The sequence below is a fragment of the Lynx canadensis genome, chromosome B3 (assembly GCF_007474595.2).
Source record: "Lynx canadensis isolate LIC74 chromosome B3, mLynCan4.pri.v2, whole genome shotgun sequence".
NCBI classification, from domain to species: domain Eukaryota; kingdom Metazoa; phylum Chordata; class Mammalia; order Carnivora; family Felidae; genus Lynx; species Lynx canadensis.
Window position 1 is genome coordinate 3881636 of NC_044308.2, and position 18008 is coordinate 3899643.

At 47.6% G+C, this 18008-nt stretch overlaps 1 protein-coding gene across 1 annotated transcript; it reads right to left on the reverse strand.

The window, feature by feature from the left end:
* Positions 1-314: 314 nt before the first annotated feature.
* On the reverse strand, positions 315-17619 carry WHAMM (WASP homolog associated with actin, golgi membranes and microtubules). The gene is made up of 10 exons (XM_030317287.1): positions 17004-17619; positions 15261-15434; positions 14329-14479; positions 13097-13266; positions 12108-12273; positions 9788-9975; positions 8294-8380; positions 7943-8038; positions 3103-3514; positions 315-838 (listed from the first exon to the last, which is right to left on the reverse strand). The coding sequence occupies exons 1-10, from the start codon at positions 17592-17594 to the stop codon at positions 540-542; spliced, it is 2334 nt and encodes a 777-aa protein (XP_030173147.1). The 5' UTR covers positions 17595-17619; the 3' UTR covers positions 315-539.
* Between the last annotated feature and the right edge of the window lie 389 nt (positions 17620-18008).

Sequence of the window (18008 nt, forward strand, 5' to 3'; positions counted from 1 at the left end):
GCCGGGGAGGGGCAGAGAGAGGGGGAGGATCCCAAGCAGGCTCCCATGCTGTCAGCACAGAGCCCGGCACGGGGCTTGATCCCGTGACCTTGTGATCGTGACCTGAGCCGAAACCAAGAGTCGGACGCTCAGCCGACAGAGCCACCCAGGCGCCCCCACGTTCAAGCCTTTAAATGTGGGGAGGCCACGGTCAGTAGCACAACAGCGCCGCTAAACGTAGTAGCATCACCTTTTTTTGGAAGAAGGGAATGATTCTAGATCACCCTCGGTGAAAAACAAATACTCTTCTCTTACGCCGCTAATACTGTGGGTTCTTAGATCCCAACAGTTTGGTGTGTGCATGTCCCCACGTCTCTACGTCCCGCCCTGATTTTAGGAGCCACAACATTCAAGAAAGGCCGCAACGTCACACGAAGCCCCACTGGTCTCTGGGGCTGTTATGTGGCCGGGCCACCTGTTCACATGCCTTTACAAGAACAGACCTTGGGCCTGCGTCTCATTCAAGTGCTCGGGCGGTGCCGTTGGCCGTGGAGGAGAGCTCAGCGGTCCCACTCGCTGCCGGGGCTCGGCTCGTCACCGTCCTCCTCCTCCGAGTCAGCAGACACTCTCTTGATTCTCTGGAGTGCCGCCTTGATACTTGTCTCCAGGTCACTGGTTGGTTTGCTGCTGGGGCTCAGGTCGAGGCCGGAGTGAACTTTCCTCAGTTTGACCCCCTGCCTTATGGCAGCCAGAAGTTGCTCATTGAACGAGGCACGGGGAGGGGGCGAGGCGGTCACCTCCGTTCTCTGCAGAGGGGTCCTGTGGCTCCTTAAGGAGGCCAGCACTTCGTCCATAGATCCTGAAATTGAGCGGACAGAGCAAGGACCGTCAGAACCCACACTCTCTCTCCCCAAGGCGCCAGGGCCTTGTACCAGATATGGGTTTTTGTACCAGATATGGGTTACGTCGCACATAGGTTAATAACGCGGTTTCAGCAAATAATCATTCTGTGAAACAAATGCTTTGAGCACCTGCGAGAAAGGTCAACCGCTAGCTCCCTGTTTGAACACAGGGTGGCTTAATTGCTAATATTTCACTTCGGCCACTCGCTGCCCGCCACTCCCTCAGAGTCACAGCAACTCAGGCACAGTCATACACACCTTTCGTCCCAGTGGCTGTTTTACAAGATGCAGGTGTTGTCTTTTTGTGTGATCCTGAAGAGGGGTGAAAACCTAGGGTGCAGATAACCTGATCCAGTAAGCACGAGAGCTGCACACAGTTTCAGTAAGTTGTATCTTCTCCGTGTTCCTTCCCTACAGTGGACCTGCTGTATTTCTCTAATTTCACCACTCTTTAAAAAATTTTTTAAGGAGTATTCATTTTTTCAGAGACAGAGCACGAGCAGGGGAGGGGCAGAGAGAGACACACACACAGAATCCCAAGCAGGCTCCAGGCTCCTGGCTGTCGGCACGGAGCCCGACGCGGGGCTTGAACTCCTGGACCACGAGATCACAACCTGAGCTGAAGTTGGACGCTCAACCGACTGAGCCCCCCAGGCGCCCCCTGACTTCGCCACTCTTGGATGTTAGTCAGCGGTGACTCATTCTGTGGCGGTGACGGGGGGAGGTCTACGCACAGGAAAAGGCTGGAAGTAGACTTTAGTCAGTGGCTCTGGGAGCCTGATGGGGGCCATGCTGGTGCATCTCTGCTGGTACCTGATAACTGCACCCGAGCGAACGTATGCCTTCTACCTGAGGGTGCACAATGCTGTCAAAACACAAATTCAATCAGAGTTTCAAGGCCTGGGTGAGGAGGAGCTATTTTCTCCTCAGGCACCTTGAGACCCCCGAGGGGGTAAAATCTTTGACCTCTACCTGCTGGAGACGGGGGCGCGACTATGGTCACTAATGTAGAGGTGTCCGGGTGAGGCTTCAAGACGGCAGTCATTTCTGGTTCAGGATTGAGAGGCCGTGCTCTAACAAAATACTAGTTCAGCCTGGATTTGAACCCACGACTTCTCATCACAGCTCCCTTCCAGGAGTGACAAAGCCTCACACTTGGTCATTTCGGGTACTCACACTTTTTTATTCTTTGCAGTGAAACGGGGCAATGTGTGTGTGTGTCGAGGGCCTCCCAACACGGTGTGCGTTAACCCTGAACCGGGATGAGTCCCCCAGAGAGGTCTGCTCACATCCAAACTCCAGGCCCAGGCATGTGAGCTCTTGCTTTCGCTACACTACGTTGTTGCAGACCCTGTGGAAATGGGCCAGCTGGGTCTCCTCCTAACAGTGTGGACATTTTCATTGGTACCTGGTTCTGGATACAGTGACCCGTGAACTCCGAATAACCAGAATACCGGAACCACAGTTTGGAACCGTTTTTTTCCCATGATTCCCATCACCTACTGCAGAGATCTTGTGCGTTCTAGGTGGGGGCGCTCAGGCGTAGTCTTTGTAACAAGCGCACACGTTTGTCTAACACTCCCCCTCCCCGAAGCCGTAGGTTCTGAGTCTGGGCAGATTTAAGCCAGTCTCAACAGTCAGTGGATCAGACCAAACGAGAGCTGCAAGTCAGAGCTTCAGCCCTCCTTAAACAGAAAATTCGTGTATTCAGTGTACTGTACTTGCAAAGGCAAGACGTGGGCTGCTTTTTTTTTTTTTTTTTTAACCACTTCATTTTAGAAAGCTCTCCCTAAGTAAGGTTTCTCAGTCCACCAGTCTGTGGAACAGCCAGGAATATTCTAATATTCCTCTGCAGTCAGTGCCAACCAATATTCTACTTAAGCTGCGACAATTTCATTCTGTAAATGACTCACAGACTCAACAGGAACACGGAGAATTCCAGGGGCCGAAGTCTTAAGAACCTGAAACGGGTGATGCGGCAACAGAGATCCCAAGTCACGTGACCACGGAATGTGTAGACCTGGTTTCTTCAAGGCGAGTTCGCATTTGTGAAACTCAGACTGTGCTGACTTTGCAGTCAGACAGTGACACTAAAGGCAGCGAGCACCGGGGAGTTTTAAGACCGGAGAGAATGCTGACAAAGCCTGATGGGAGGGGGACTGATTGCTTCCCCCGCCCCCCACCCCCACCAGCGCCGAGTGGGGGGAACAGCAGCGGTTACCTGGGCCTCGGGGACCGGCTACGGCTGCGCAGTGGCGCGCGCTCACGGCAGGCGGTTCGCCCCGCAGGGGAAGCGGCTCCTCTGTCCCCGGAGTCCTCAGGGCCGAGTTCTGGCGATCTGCGCACGGACCAGGGAGGGGCGGCGGTGGCGGTGGCGGTGGTGGTGGTGGCGGCGGCGGCGGAGGCGGCGGTGGCGACAGTTCCTCACCGGATTTGGAGCGTGTTTGGTCACCAGCTGGAACAGAGCTCTGGTCGGTATTTCCAGAACAGTCCCGATCCTCGCGGGTTTTCACATCGCTGCCGTCAGGTGTCTCCCCTGGGGACGCAGCCGTCTGTGGGGCGAGCCCAGCTGGCAGGTGCAGGGCCGCAGCCCCCGAGCACGGCGACGTCGCTGCAGACCCGCCCGGGCGCCTCTGGGGAAGAAACACGGGGTCAGAAAGCGGCCGCGGACTCGAACCATCCGAAGGGTAACGCTTGGTGCAAATGCTCTCGTTCACAGAGTGGCTCCTCGTCACCCTGGATGGCCAGCCTGCCTACGAAGGCCGTTCTTACGGAGGAAGCATCCACATCCCTTGATAGATACCGCTTGCTCTGTGACAAAGACAGGCCAGTGTACATGCAGATGAAAACGCTCCTAGTGTTAGTATGCACAATGAAACTCGAAAGAGCAACAACAGGAAGTTACTTCAGAAAACTATGGTGAACTTATTTAAAATAGTAGGCAGCAATGAAAAACCGTAAATGTACGAAGTCGTGAAACATCCTAAAAGAATACAGATGACGCGGTGTTAAATTCACAACCACGTAAAACAGCTGTCTGAAAAACTCCCCTGGAGTGGACCTCAAAGTGATGGTTATCACATGTTTCTTTTCTCTAAGTTTTAGGTTTACAGTAAACTTTATAATTTAAAAATGTGAACTTAAAATGTTCCGGTCTCAGGGCACCTGGGTGGCTCAGTCGGTTAAGCGGGGGACTTTTGATTTTGGCTCAGGTCATGATCTCACGGTTCATGAGTTCGAGCCCCGCATCAGGCTCTGCACTGATAGCACAGACCCTGCTTGGGATTCTCTCTCCCTCTCTGCCCCTCCCCTGCTCATGCTCTCTCTCTCTCAAAAATAAAACAAAACATAAACATTAAAAAAAAGAAGAAGAAAAAGAAAACATTCTGGTCTCTCAAGTATTAGTTTGATAAGTAAAAACATAACCTTAGGGGCGCGTGGGTGGCTCAGTCGGTTAAGTATCCCAACTTCAGCTCAGGTTGTGATCTGGTGGTTCATGGGTTCAAGCCCTGTATCAGGCTCTGTGCTGTCAGGACAGAGCCCACATTGGATCCTCTGTCTCCCCCGCTTTCTGACCCTCCCCAACTCGCCCTCTCTCAAAAATAAACACTAAAAAATGTTAAAAAAGAAAAACATAATCTTATCAACGAATCCTGAGTGGTGGGAAGGTGGTCCCTAATGTAGGCACTGACTAGCCAATAAAACACATAAAATGTTAATACTATGTAGCCATTAAAATGAACTAGATCTACCTATCTATCTGTAAATAAGAACATATCTCCATGTAATTTTTTTTTTTAATTTTTTTTTCAACGTTTATTTATTTTTGGGACAGAGCATCTCCATGTAATTTAAGTGAAAAAAGAAACTGGCAGAGCATGTATACAATGGGATAATACTAATGTAAATTTAGTAGTAATACACCAAAAGGGCAATTCATCATAGAGTACAAGCATACCTCATCATATTGCCCTTTATTTTGCTTTGCAAAAATTGCATTTTTTTTTAAATCAATTGAAGGCTCATGGCAACCCTGAGTCGAACAAGTCTGTCGGTGCTATTTTTCCAGTAGCACTTGCTCAGTTGGGGTCTCTGTGTCACATTTTGGCAATTCTTGCAATATTTCAAACTTTTTCATCGTTACGGTGATGATCTGTGATCAGTGATCTTTGCTGTTACTATTACAGTTGTTTCTGGGGCGCCCAAACTGTGCCTGTATAAGGCAGTAAACTTCACTGTTGTCTTATTCTAAGAAATAGCCACGGCCTCCGCCTTCTGCAGCCACTGCCCTGATCAGTCAGCAGCCATCGACATCGAGGCAAGACCCTCCACTGGCAGAGATGTTACAACTTGCCAAAAGCTCACCAGATGGCATTTTTTAGCAATAAAGTATTTTTAAATTAAGGTATGTACTTTTTTGTAGACCTAATGCTATTACTGCACACTTAATACACTGTAGTATAAACACAGTTTTATATGCACTGAGAAACCAAAACATTCATTCGACTCGCTTCATTGTGGTGGTCTGGGACAGAACCTGCACAGTCTCCAAGGTGTGCCTGCATTTCTCTCTCCTCCACATTTTTCTTTTTTATTAAAAAAAAAATATTTTTAATGTTGATTTATTTTTGAGAGAGACAGAGCGTGAGTGGGGGAGGGGTAGAGAAAGAGAGGGAGACACAGAATCCTAAAACGGGCTCCAGGCTCTGAGCTGCCAGCACAGAGCCCGATGTGGGGCTCGAACTCGTGAATCACGCGATCATGACCTGAGCCAAAGTCGGACGATCAACAATTGAGACACCCAGGCATCCCTCTCCTCCACATTCTTCTAAGTCTTTCCACGACAGAAGAGCGATGGCAAGCCCCAAACCTCACGGATGCGGCTGCTGGTCATGCAGCCACCACACTGTGCCTTTCTGTCATCATATGCCGGGAGAATCAGAATCCTGGAAACCCTGCGCCAGACTCGGGAGGTCATCCAGCCATCCCCAAACCCCAAGGACCCCTCCTCGGCATCCGGGCACCGGCATGTCGCTGTGACCCTGGCCTGTCGAGTTCTGCCTCATGGTGCTGGGCAGTCTGTGTCCCCAGGGCTCACTCAAGACACACTAAATCCTTTACCTCCTAAGAGCCCAACCTATCTGGGCTCAACAAGTGTCACATATCAAGTGATTCACTTCCCATCTTCTCCCTCTCCTACTTTCCCCCTTCCAAATGTGCTCAGATTGGCTTTGTCCCTTTGAGGGTGGCACTTCTTGGCAAACAGACTCCCCTCATTCTACAGAGGACTCATCTGTTCGTACATCTTAAAAAGTCCCGGGCTTTTCTCGAACTTCTTCACAAGTGACTGCTAGGAGGCTGGAAGAAACTCCATTCTCAAGGTTCTTTCCCTACGTTTAAAGCCCACACACTCCATCCTACCACCCTCTGGAGAAATCCACACCTCCAAAGGCCAAAAAACCCTCAGCTCGCATACCTTGGAGACAGGTTCCGTTCCAGGCCACCACCAGTGTGAGGTCAACGTGTTAGATTTTTTAATTCATCCTTCTAGTCTATTGAAAGCGCAGGTGGCCTGGTTCTGCCCCTTCCTTCGGTCTATCCCTCCCACCTCCAGATTTGAAAATTTGATCCTGATCGGATGCTTCGGGGCTAAAGAGCCGGACTTGCACCCCCGGATCCGTCCTCCATCCAGGCTCCATTAACCAGTGCCCTCGGGCGAGAGCTGACCAACCAGCTGTCCTGCGCCCATTCGGTCTACCTTCACCTGGTTTCACACAGCATCCCTCCGGCTCACCCTCCCTCCTTCTGGAGGTGGGGTCTAGGCATCAGCAATTCTGATGTGCTGCCCAGGCAGGAGAAGGCCTCTGCGACTCCAGAGTTAGGAGACAAGCGGCCGCACACAATCCCGAGCGACGCTGTGCCATCACGTGGGCCGCAGGGTTAAGAATTAAATGAGAAAGAACGGGAAATGTCTAGCACCGGGCTGGTATGCAGTTAGGCGCTGGTTAATGAGCACATCAGAAAACAAGTTGAGGTCAGCGTGTCATGATTTATCACTCCAGGGGCCCCATTCCTTGGTAGCACAGCACACCTTCAGGACCTTATCCCGGAGTCCTGTCTGGGAGTGGGACGTTTTCCCTTGTGGGGCAGCTACGAACGTGGATCTGTGTGATGCAAACAGATTTATGTTTTCTATTCAGCTAGTTTAACGTTATTTTTAAATGAGTAGGTACTTGTTTTTAAACCTATACACTTTTAACAGAGTACTTAACTATACTAGGTCACAGGGATTCCTTGGCTGCATTTCATTTAATTTTTGTTAATGTTTATTTTTGAGAGAGTACACACAGGGGAGGGGCGGAGGGAGAGGGACAGAGGATCCGAAGTGGGTTTTGCACTGACAGCAGTGAGCCTGACGTGGGGCTTAAGTTCACAAACCGCAAAATCGTGAGCAAAGTCGGGCGCTTAACCGACTGAGCCACCAGGTGCCCCTCCTTGACTGCGTTTTACAGAATGTTAATAAAGTCAGGGAAAAGCAAGCGAAGGCTGAGGGCAATGTAACTGTTTTCAGTTTTTCTGGCTGGTCAACAGCATGGTGGGCAGAGTCAGCACCACTGGGTCAGGAGGAGAGAGCAAGAACCCTGGTGTCTTGCAATGTCAAAAATGTTAACATTTTAATATTCTTGCTTTTTACTTCTATACTAAAAATGATGGCATTTGAGGAACATTTTGTGTTACAAATTATCGGTTCATAATACTTTATACTTTTCTCCTAGGATGGGCAGTCTTCATTTCTCCAGAAAATGGAGGTGAGGGGTAATTATCTGTAAAACTTACACCTTTATTTATTTTTTAATGTTTATTTTTGAGAGAGAGAGAGAGACAAAGCTGAGCAGGGGAGGGGCAGAGAGAGGGAGACATGAACCCGAAGCAGGATCCAGGCTCCGCATTGTCAGCACAGAGCCCGACGTGGGGCTCAAACTCACGAACTGCAAGATCACGACCTGAGCCAAAGTCAGACGCTCAACTGACTGGGCCACCCAGGCGCCCCTAGAACTTACCTCTTTAAATGCTCTCAATCGTTGGAGTGTCTTCTTGCGTTCCTGGTTTATCCATTCTTTTTTCTTTTGCTCCTCTTCTCTTATCTTGTCTCTTTTCTATATTTAAGCAAACGTGTATTTGTAAATTTCTCAAACTAAAAGTGTTGAGAAAGACAGGGTGTGTGATGCAACGTTACCCCCTCCCCGGGTCTCACCCCCATGTCCCCTCCCCAGGCTGCAGGACTGGACTGCAGTCTCCCCAGGATCAAGGCTGGCACTTGCCAGCCTGGGGCAGTGGAGCCCCAGTTTCTAGAGATCTAAGCCAGTGTGTCACATTATGCAGATATAAACATGTTCTCTACAGCCACTTACCATCTGGATACTGTGATGCTGATGAAAGTGTTTCATACTTTCTGCAGCCAGTTGTAGTCGGAGCCGATGATTCTCTTTGCACTGATCCTGGGAGAATAATACACGTCACGTACATGGTTTTTAATATTACTGTGGGCTCTAGCAAAGAAGTTTAAAAGGCGGCACTGTATTTGTGCTGTCACGTAAGGCGTTTGTTAATACGAGTTTCTGTGGTTCCAGGATCCTGCCTCCGCTAGCCTTGTGATATGTGCTGACGGGCGCCTTACAGGAGTCCACGGTACCCGCTCATAGGACCACAGCTGTGATTCAGCGCCACGAAAGATGAAAAAGCAAATCCTCCAAGTGGAAATGAGAGGACACACAGGCAGTCTCCCGTTCTTAAATGGCACGTGTCCTAAGAATCTGTTTCAATGTGATTATTTTAAACTCAGCTCCTCATATTACAATAGTATTTCCAGTCATAAGTACATGACCATATGCAACCTACAAACACCTGAAAAATTCTACTAAAAACTGTATTTTAACTAAACTTAACCATTCTTAAGGTGTGTTACTTTTTTTTTTCCTTTGTTTTAATTTTAGAGAAAGTGTGAGCAGGAGAGGGACAAAGAGGAAGAATCTGAAGCAGGTTCCATCTCAGCACAGAGCCCGACTCAGGGCTCCATCCCACAACCCTGGGATCATGACCTGAGCCGAAATCGAGATCGGACACTCAAGCAACTGAGCCACTCAGGTGCACCTTTTATGCATTAATGAAGTTTTTGGTGGTTTTTGTTTTTGTCTTTTTAAGTTTTATTTTTTTTCTTTTGAGAGAGAGCGCACCAGGGAGGGACAGAGACAGAGAATCCCAAACAGACTCAACACCATCAGTGCAGAGCCTGATGCGGGGCCCAAACCTCCAAACGGTGAGATCATGACCTGAGCCGAAATCAAGAGTCGGATGCTTAACTGACTGAGCCACCCAGGCGCCCCATATCACAGAGTTTTTAAAAATTAAGAAAAAAAAAAAACAAAAACCACTCACCAAATACAAGGATTGAAATGAGCTGAATATTATGTCTAATATTCTACAATCAACGTTAACAATAAATTTTAGAAACAAATTTTAGAATTTACTCCAGCTGATTATGAGAAGCTTCTACCTATTGTGATTTTAAAAATACCTGTGTATGTAACAGGTATTCAACAAACAATTGTTGAACAGATCGATCAAAATCTAGAGATTATGGTAAATGCTTAAATCCCAAAAGACACAGAATCCTTTTCAAAAGGATTATACTTTTAAAAAGTGCACTTTTAAAAAGTATACTTTTAAAAAGTACTTTATTATACTTTTCAAAAAAAAAATATATATATATATATTTTTTTTTTTCTTTAATTGCAGCCATTGGTATCTATATAAACACGCAAGAAATGAATCACTGTGTGGTCGAGAGCCTTATCTTGAGTGGAGGAATCCTTGACTGGGGAGAGGAGAGCCACTGGGCTGCCCACCCGTCTGTTCCTGAGACAGGCCCTCCGGGCGCAGATCCTGCCCCGCTTGCGCTCCAGGCGCTGGTGCTGCCGTCTCAGCTCTGCCGCCTCCAGGTTCTCGTCGCCAGGCAGCCCCGCCACACAAGCCACAGCCTCAAGTTCCTCTGCACTCTCACATGGGTCGTAATAGACAACTTCCCCCTCTTTATCTAGAAACATAGTGGTGACATTTAAAACGTGTTTGGTATAAAAAATAACACACGAAGATACCTTCAGTGTAAGGGAAGTACGGGAGACTTGTAACCCCGCCACCCAGGGAGAGCTGCTGTTAGCACCCGTGTGGGGAGGCGGGGGAGTGTAGAGACACACACACACACACACACACACACACACACACACACACACACCAGTAACAGTGCTAAGAGGACATTTTCCATGTGATGGAAAGAGAACTTCAATGGCAACACAGTATTCTCTCATTGAAGCACTCTGTATCGTTAGAAATATTCCAAGTTCCATTATTATCAAATTCACCGTGATGAACATCTGAACATAAAGTCTTTGTGTACATTTTTATTACTTCCTTAGAGATGAATAGTCAAGGCTCTTGGCAGCTAGCACTCGATCGCCCTCCAGAAAGGAAACCCACATTCTGCCAGCAGTGTCTCATTAAGGTGCCTTAAAGACATTTAATCGTGATTACGTACATATCTTTTAAAAATACACGCTAATTGTGACAAATCCTAGCTCTGCAGAACTAAATAAAATAGAAAGTGAAATTTTCTTCTTCCTTTCCCAAACCTTTGGGAGCCCATTCCCAAAGGAAAACATTATGAACAATTTGGCATGCATCTTTCTGGATTAACTCTTTCAGTAGGATTTTTTCCTAAATATGTAAAATGCTTATAACCTGAAATTACTGCAAAGTTTTTTGAATACTCAGGATTCAATTAAATGTTCAGATTTGGTATGGCTTAACCCAGTGAGCCACCCAGGAGCCCCAAAGAGATTTTTTTTTTTTTTTTTTACTCACAAACATACTAAAAGAAAACATAAGTAAAATATTGATATAATTTGGGGATGAGGAGCATTTTGCCAAGCATAACAACAAACACGGGAAGACTTCACCAAAAGTAGATAGGACTTCATAAAAATTAAGTATTTCTGCAAGGCAAGAGAAAGCAAATGACAAGGAGAAGTTTTTGGCAACATTTGACAGATACTAGAGTAATAGCCTTAGTACGGAAAGGGAACATTCCAAGAAAAATGGGCAAAGACCAAGGATAGGCAGTTAATGAAAGAAATACAGACAGCCCGTACACATACAAAAATGTGCCTACTATACTTTTTTTTTAAATTTATTATTAAGAGACAGAGTCAGAGCATGAGCAGGGGGGAGCCAGACAGGAGGGAAGACACAGAATCCGAAGCAGGCTCCAGGCTCTGAGCTGTACAGAGCCTGACATGGGGCTCAGACTCACAAACCGTGAGATCGTGGCCGGAGCCGAAGTCGGACGCTTAACTGGCTGAGCCACAGGCGCCCCATGACTGCTACGCTTACAATTAAAGAAATGAAAACTACAAGACGCCATTTTCTTCTATCAGGGAGGCAAGAATTGAAAAGAATGCTGTAAGTATGGGGAACAGGTGCTTTCATAATCTGCTGCGGGGAGCGTCTTTCTGCACAACCTCAACCTACAAGGCCGTTGTATAGTATTGAATTTAGAAGTCAGAAAATAATAGAGGCCAGGAAAAAATGTATACTGAAGGACTGTTATAGTGTAAGCAGGTACGTGTCAAGATGTAAAATTCGCACTGTCCTTGACCCAGCAATTCCATCTTTGGAAATTTATTCCAAAGAAACACTCTCTCTTACATGCAAAGACGTGTAGAAGAAGGCTCCCCACTACACTACTGTTTGCAAGAGTGAAAAACGAAATCACGGTACGTACACATAATGAATGCTGTGCAGTCATTAAAATTTTTCATGTTTTTCTTACTCAAATGGAAAGATGGTTTTTAGGTATTAAATGAAAAGAGGCTACTCTACAGGGTATATACTTTTGGTTTAGAAATTGATATTTACTTATACGCATCAGCATATAACCAAGGCTATGTCAGGATCTATAGATGATGGAACTGGGGTGATAACAGTTTCCTTTGTTTTGCTGTGTGTTTAATGATGAATTTATCATCTGAAAAACAAAAATGCTAAAAGGAAACTTCAGGAAATTTCAGTAGATGTTTTAGACAACTTATAAGAAGTGGTAATACAGTCTTGGTATTTTCTTGAAGGCGTGATTTAAACATTTTAACATACCCATTTAAGTATAAATCTTACCTCTTATAAGCCTTTTAATTGAGTCCAACTGTGTAATAAGCAATATTTCTTCATATTTTAATATCTCGAATTTAACCTCATACAGTTCTAATTGGACTTCATAATATTGTATTTCTAATTCATCGACAACGTCCGTATTTTTTTCTTGTTCTGGAAGATCTTCCATCTGGTTTTCATGGAAAAAGTAAGAGCAGGTTAAAATAACTAGCACATTAAAAGCAAACATTAGATGCATTTGAGCAATATTCTATTCTTTGCTTAATACCAAATATAAAACTAACAGAGAGGAAACCTTTTTCCATTTCATTTAATAAAACAAAAATGCCTTACTTGATGTTTGTTACAAATATTTTAACTTACCCTTGAAACATATGAAAATATTTAGGCTTTTGAGAAAAGTAAATGACCGTGAGGCATTTGCAGCGTTTCCTGCTTCACACTCCTACCATTAGAGGAAGAAATTTAAGTGGCTATGATCCTGGGATAAAGTACCTTTTTATTACCCTCAAGTCATGCTGAAACACTGCTTGATTGATTTAAGTATCTCATCTACTTCAGGGCTGAGCTCAGTGTTATTATCAGGAGCACCCTACAATATATTTCAAAAACATCTTGACCGAAAGGAAGTTTCCTGCCAACCTCCTGCGGTCTACATTCGCAGCCAATAGAAGATGTGCAGTGAGTGCAGCAAGGAAGCTCTAACCGTGTTTGGAAAGAAAGGCACTACCTAAAAGTGTGTTTTTCTGTTACTTTAGATTTTTTTTAAGTTTATTTATTTTTGAGAGAGACAGAGCAAAGGAGCGAGGGGCAGAGAGAGAGAGAAAGAGAGAATCCCAAGCAGGCTCTGGCCTGTCAACAGAGGGCCTGACGTGGGGATTGAACCCACAGATCACGACCTGAGCTGAAACCAAGAGTCAGACCGACTGAGCCACCCAGGCGCCCCTAAAAGTATGTTTTTTTAAACCAAGTTTCATTTATCTTTGTCTTACCTTTCCCTGAATTTCGGCTCTTTTGTGATTTAAACACAACTCCTTGGCCCTCATGAGCTGCAGGGTCTCTTGGGCCAACATCAACTTGAGTTTTTCTAACCTGGGAGCTGCCGTGGCCCAGGCAGCTTGGCCAAACCTCTTCTCATCCTGTTCCATTTGTTTCTGCATTCCTGTCGGATTGGAATTAATAAAATAAAACATAATTACAACTCACCAAAAGGAAGAAAAATGTATCCCGAGCTAATTCTTTGTTTACTGCCTCCCACGTCACTTACAAAACATCCTTTTTAAAAGAAAATTTGTTTTATTTTAATGACCTTGTATTGTCACAAAAATAAAACATACATAAAAACTTTAGATACTTCATTTTAAAAAAAGAGAAAAATAATAAATCCTGAATCTCACCTAGTAGAGGTGATTATTTCTTACATTTTGGTGCATATACTTCCAGACTGTTTCTGTGTCTGTCCGGCTAGACAGGCAGTTTGAACCAAAACCAAAAAATAAAAACACCCCACAAGATCATCATTCCTTTTTGTATTTTATTTATTTCACTTGATAGATAGTGGAAGTGTCACCATTCACAAAAAACAGATCTAGAGAAGCATGCTTAATAGCTACATGGCATTTCACTTTACGGATGTAACTTAAACTGGGAGACACTCGGTGTCCTGTCTGGAGCCATCATCAACGACTTACAGATGAGACAGAAGTCCTTGTCCCCCACCCCCATCCCTGCCGTCTGCCGCATTCTTTCCCACCATGTTCCCCTGCTCATCTCTGCTCCAGCCCCGAGACTCGACGTTCCTCACACTTGCCAAGCTCCCTCCAGCCAGAGCACCTTTGTGAGTGCCCTTTCCTCTTCCTGGAACACTCTTCCCTCACTGTGATGCTCTCTCCACTCCCACTGACCCTCCAGATATCAGGGCAAGGGCTATTTCCCAGAGGCCTTCACTGACCTAGTGAAGGAGCCTCGTTCCTCTCAGTGGCTCTCAGAGCCCCGTGCTTCTCTCCTTCATGTGGCCAGTTGTTAACTGCCATTCTCCATGTGTTTGAATGAATATATAAATAGGATTTCTCTGCCCTCACCAGACTGTGCAGTGTCTGTTTATACTTCTCCTTACACTGAATCCCCAGCTCCTAGAAAACATAGCGCCTGGTGTTCAAGAGGCACTCAAATGTTTTTTGAACAAAATGAAAATGACACACATCTTAGAATTCTAAATTGTCACCTGCTATCGCTTTTACTGTTTCTTTAAAATAATTCACTGTGATGTCCTGAATAGAGACTACAGCTTCTTCAGCCCTTCTGCTCCATTCTTTGGCTTCCTTCTGCAAGGCCACTATCCTTTTAGGACCCAGATCATCCTCATTCAAGGATTTCTACAAAAGAAGGGAAAACTGTATCAGTAAGAGAAAACAGTAATGTAGAGCCATAGGAAATTGAGAGGAAATTGGACACATGGATGATTTCAGCTACTTTTATTACCACTACTTAGTTGGTTCAATTTCATTCATTCAGCAATTCCTTACTGAGTATGAATAAGGCTCTAAGCTAGAAACCACCTGGAAGACAAAAGGATACTCTGGGGCATAAAGAAAAAGAAAAATCTACTTTCAATGTGCATTACTAGAATAACATTTTCTGGAGAGGCATGCTATCAAGTTATGTTTCTCTAACACACAATTGTTTAGGGACACGTGGCTGGCTCAGTCAGTGGAGCATGCAACTCTTGATCACGGGGTCATGAGTTCAAGCCCCACGCTGGGCGTACAGATTAGTTTAAAAAATAAAATAAATGTGGGGCACCTGTGTGGCTCAGTTGGTTAAGCATCTGACTTTGGCTCAGGTCATGATCTTGCAATCTGTGGGTTCGAGGCCCACGTCAGGCTCTGTGCTGACAGCTCAGAGCCTGGAGCCTGCTTTGGATTCTGTGTCTCTGTCTCTGCCCCTCCCACAGTAGCTCTCTGTCTTTGTCTCTCTCTCTCAAGAGTAAATAAACACTAATAAATAAATAAATAGCACCTTGATATAGCCCCACTATCATCTAAACAGAAGGGTGAACCCAAAGTGCAAACACAGACTGAAATCTTAAATGTGATGAAAGAAACAACATGTGACAAATAGTAAATCTGATAATATAAAAATATAAAGAAAACATACCAAAATATCAAGCTTACATAAGGTTGCAACTTCTCTCATATCTCTAAACGGCTGCAGCAAATACTGGAAGAACATGGTTGCCACCGTAACTAATTCCTGGTAAGCTTCATCTTCCTCTCGATAGACTTTCATTAATGTCACCATGGTGTGGGCTTTATCATGCTCCTGAAGAACCTAGAAGACAAAATGCAAATAAAGCTCAGTATGGACAGTATTTATAAGCTCATAACAAAACTAAAGAAACCTTAATGTCCTAAAGTTTAACTTTTTTTTAAAGTTTATTTATTTATTTTTGAGAGAGACCGAGACCACACCAGTGGGGGAGGGTCAGAGAGAGAGAGAGAGAGAGAGAGAGAATCCCAAGCAGGCTCTGTGCTGCCAGCGCAGAGCCCAACTCAGGTCTTGAACTCACGAAACCATGAGATCATGACCTGAGCCAAAACCAAGAGTCAGAAGCTCAACCTACTGAGCCATCCAGGCATCCCAATGTCCTAAACTTTAAAAATTTAAATAACGATTAAATATTAAAAAGCTATTGTCCTCCAACCAAAATGCCCAATAAAACAAGAATGGTTAAATTAAGCCATGGTATATCCACGGTAGAATATCATTACTGTAATCATTAGTAGTTAACACCACTAACAAACTCCTTTTATACAACCATTTTAATTTTAAAAGTTCATTCTATATGTAGCTTGAGAAGATGTAATTAAGATTTTGAGATGGGACTGAATTCTCTCACACCCCTCTTCTGCAAAAGAATGCACAGAGGGGCCGCTCAGTCGGTTAAACTAACCTTACGCTCTTGATTTTGCTCAGGTCACAACTTCACTTTTCCTGGGTTTTAGCCTTCCCTCCCACCCCACTGGACTTTGAGCTGCCAGCCCAGAGCCTTGCTTGGGATTCCCCCTCTCTCTCTCTCCCTCCCTCTCTCTCTCCCCCTCCCCCGACTCAATCTCAAAATTAGACATTAAGTAAAATTCAAGAGAAGGCACAGAAAAATCATCCAGATTAAGAATGGCCTATAATGAGAACGGACAGGGGGTCGGAGCACTAAATCTTGGCCACCCACAGTGAATTGTGAATACACACGCCACATTGTCTCCTAAACCCTTTGGTGAACTCGTGTCCCCCCCCCCCCTTAAGTTCTGTAAGTTTGCCAAAGAATGAATTCTTCGGTTTCCCAAATGACCTCCTTCAAGCTTAAAACAGCACTCCTGTTGCTATTCCAAATCGATAAATAAAGCTCACACACACCCCCCCCACCCCCGCTTTCCATTTGACCGAGTCTGCGTTACTTTCACCACCTTTCTCCTAGAGGCCCCTTGATCTTCTAAAACAGTAGGTCTCTGTTATTCCTGTTCCCTCTTTCGCAGAACCTGAAAGTGGTTACATCTAGTCCGTGTTGTCGCCTCCCCCGTGTACTAAGGGACGTTCCCAGTTCCGCTTTCGGTATTCCCCGAATACGACCGCCGACTCCGCCAGCGATCTCAGAGAACGGGGCCGGGGGCTGGCTCCCCACCTGGGATGAACCCCGACCCGCCTGCGTACGCCCGCTCCCCGAGCCTCGCTGCTCCCCTGCAGGTGACGCGCGCCTGCACACCTGCGCGCGCCCCGCCCGGTCCCCGCCCACCGTCAGCTGGCTCCCCCGCAGCCGGGCTCCGGGACAGCCCCCACCCCCACGCCGGCCGCACCCCTGCAGCGACCCCTAACCCAGCGCGGAGGGAGGAGGCCGGCGCGTACCTGGCACAGCCGCGCGCCCGCCGCGGCCCACCGCGCGCGCAGGGCCCGCTCCCGGAAGTTGCGCGGACTCTCGCAGTCGGCCGCGCCGCCCTCCGCCGGGAAGAGCGCGTCGCGCACCGCCGCGCCGCCGCAGCCGGTGGCCGCCTCGCCCAGGTAGCGCTCCAGCCGCGCGCACAGCTCCTGCAGCGCCGCGTCGCCGGGGCCCGCGCGCGCCGGCCACACCAGCGCCCACAGCCCGAGCCCCAGGCCCCAGGCCCCGCCGGCGCGCGCGTCCAGCTCGGGCGGCAGCGGCGGGAAGCAGCGCTCCAGCGGCGGCCACAGCGCCGCCAGCTGCCGGTGCGCGCCGCGGAGCCCGGCGGCCGACAGCAGGCCCGACCAGCTGGGGGGGGACGCGGCGGGCTCGGGCTCGGGCCGGCTCCCCTCGCGCCGCCGCCGCCGCTGCGCCGTGCGGTCGTGACAGGTCACCGCGAACTTGCCCTCCGCGTCGTTCCAGGCCACGAGGAAGCGCAGCTGGTGCCGCTCGGGCACGGCGAAGAGGTCCTCGCGGACCGGCACCCAGCCCTCCAAGCTGTCGGGCTGCTCGTCCTCCATGGCCGGCGGCTCAGCGGCCGAAGGGCTCGGCTCGCGCGGGCCCGGCCTCCCCGCACCCCCCGCGGCCCGCCGCGGACCGCGACATTCTTCTCGAACTGTGCTGGCGTCAGCTCCCCGACGCGCAGCCCCCTCCCCCTGCGCCTCTGATTGGCTGTCGGCGGCCTGGGCGGGTTCTCGGCAGCCAATGAGAAGGTCAGAAGCCCGTGTCTGTCCGGGCCGTCGGAATCCAGCCCTGTCGCAACCCTGTCCGGAGCCCGAGAATTACCTATCTTGCCTCACCTTTTCCACCTTTGTACACAGTGAATTAGGAAAAGCGACCGAGTTATCGCCATCGCCTCCTGCGGTAAACTTCGAACCCGTTGAGAACGGGGACCGACTGTGGTCCTCGCTCACCAGGGCGCTAGAGAACACACG

Bases quoted from the DNA above. Each gene is read 5' to 3' on its own strand.
- WHAMM (XM_030317287.1), bottom strand. From the start codon at position 17,594: ATGGAGGACGAGCAGCCCGACAGCTTGGAGGGCTGGGTGCCGGTCCGC. The intron at 13,267-14,328 runs GTGACAATTTAG...CCAATCCGACAG, and splicing joins AACAGTAAAAGCGATAGCAG to GAATGCAGAAACAAATGGAA. The intron at 8,039-8,293 runs GTAAGTGGCTGT...GCTTAAATATAG, and splicing joins AGCATCACAGTATCCAGATG to AAAAGAGACAAGATAAGAGA.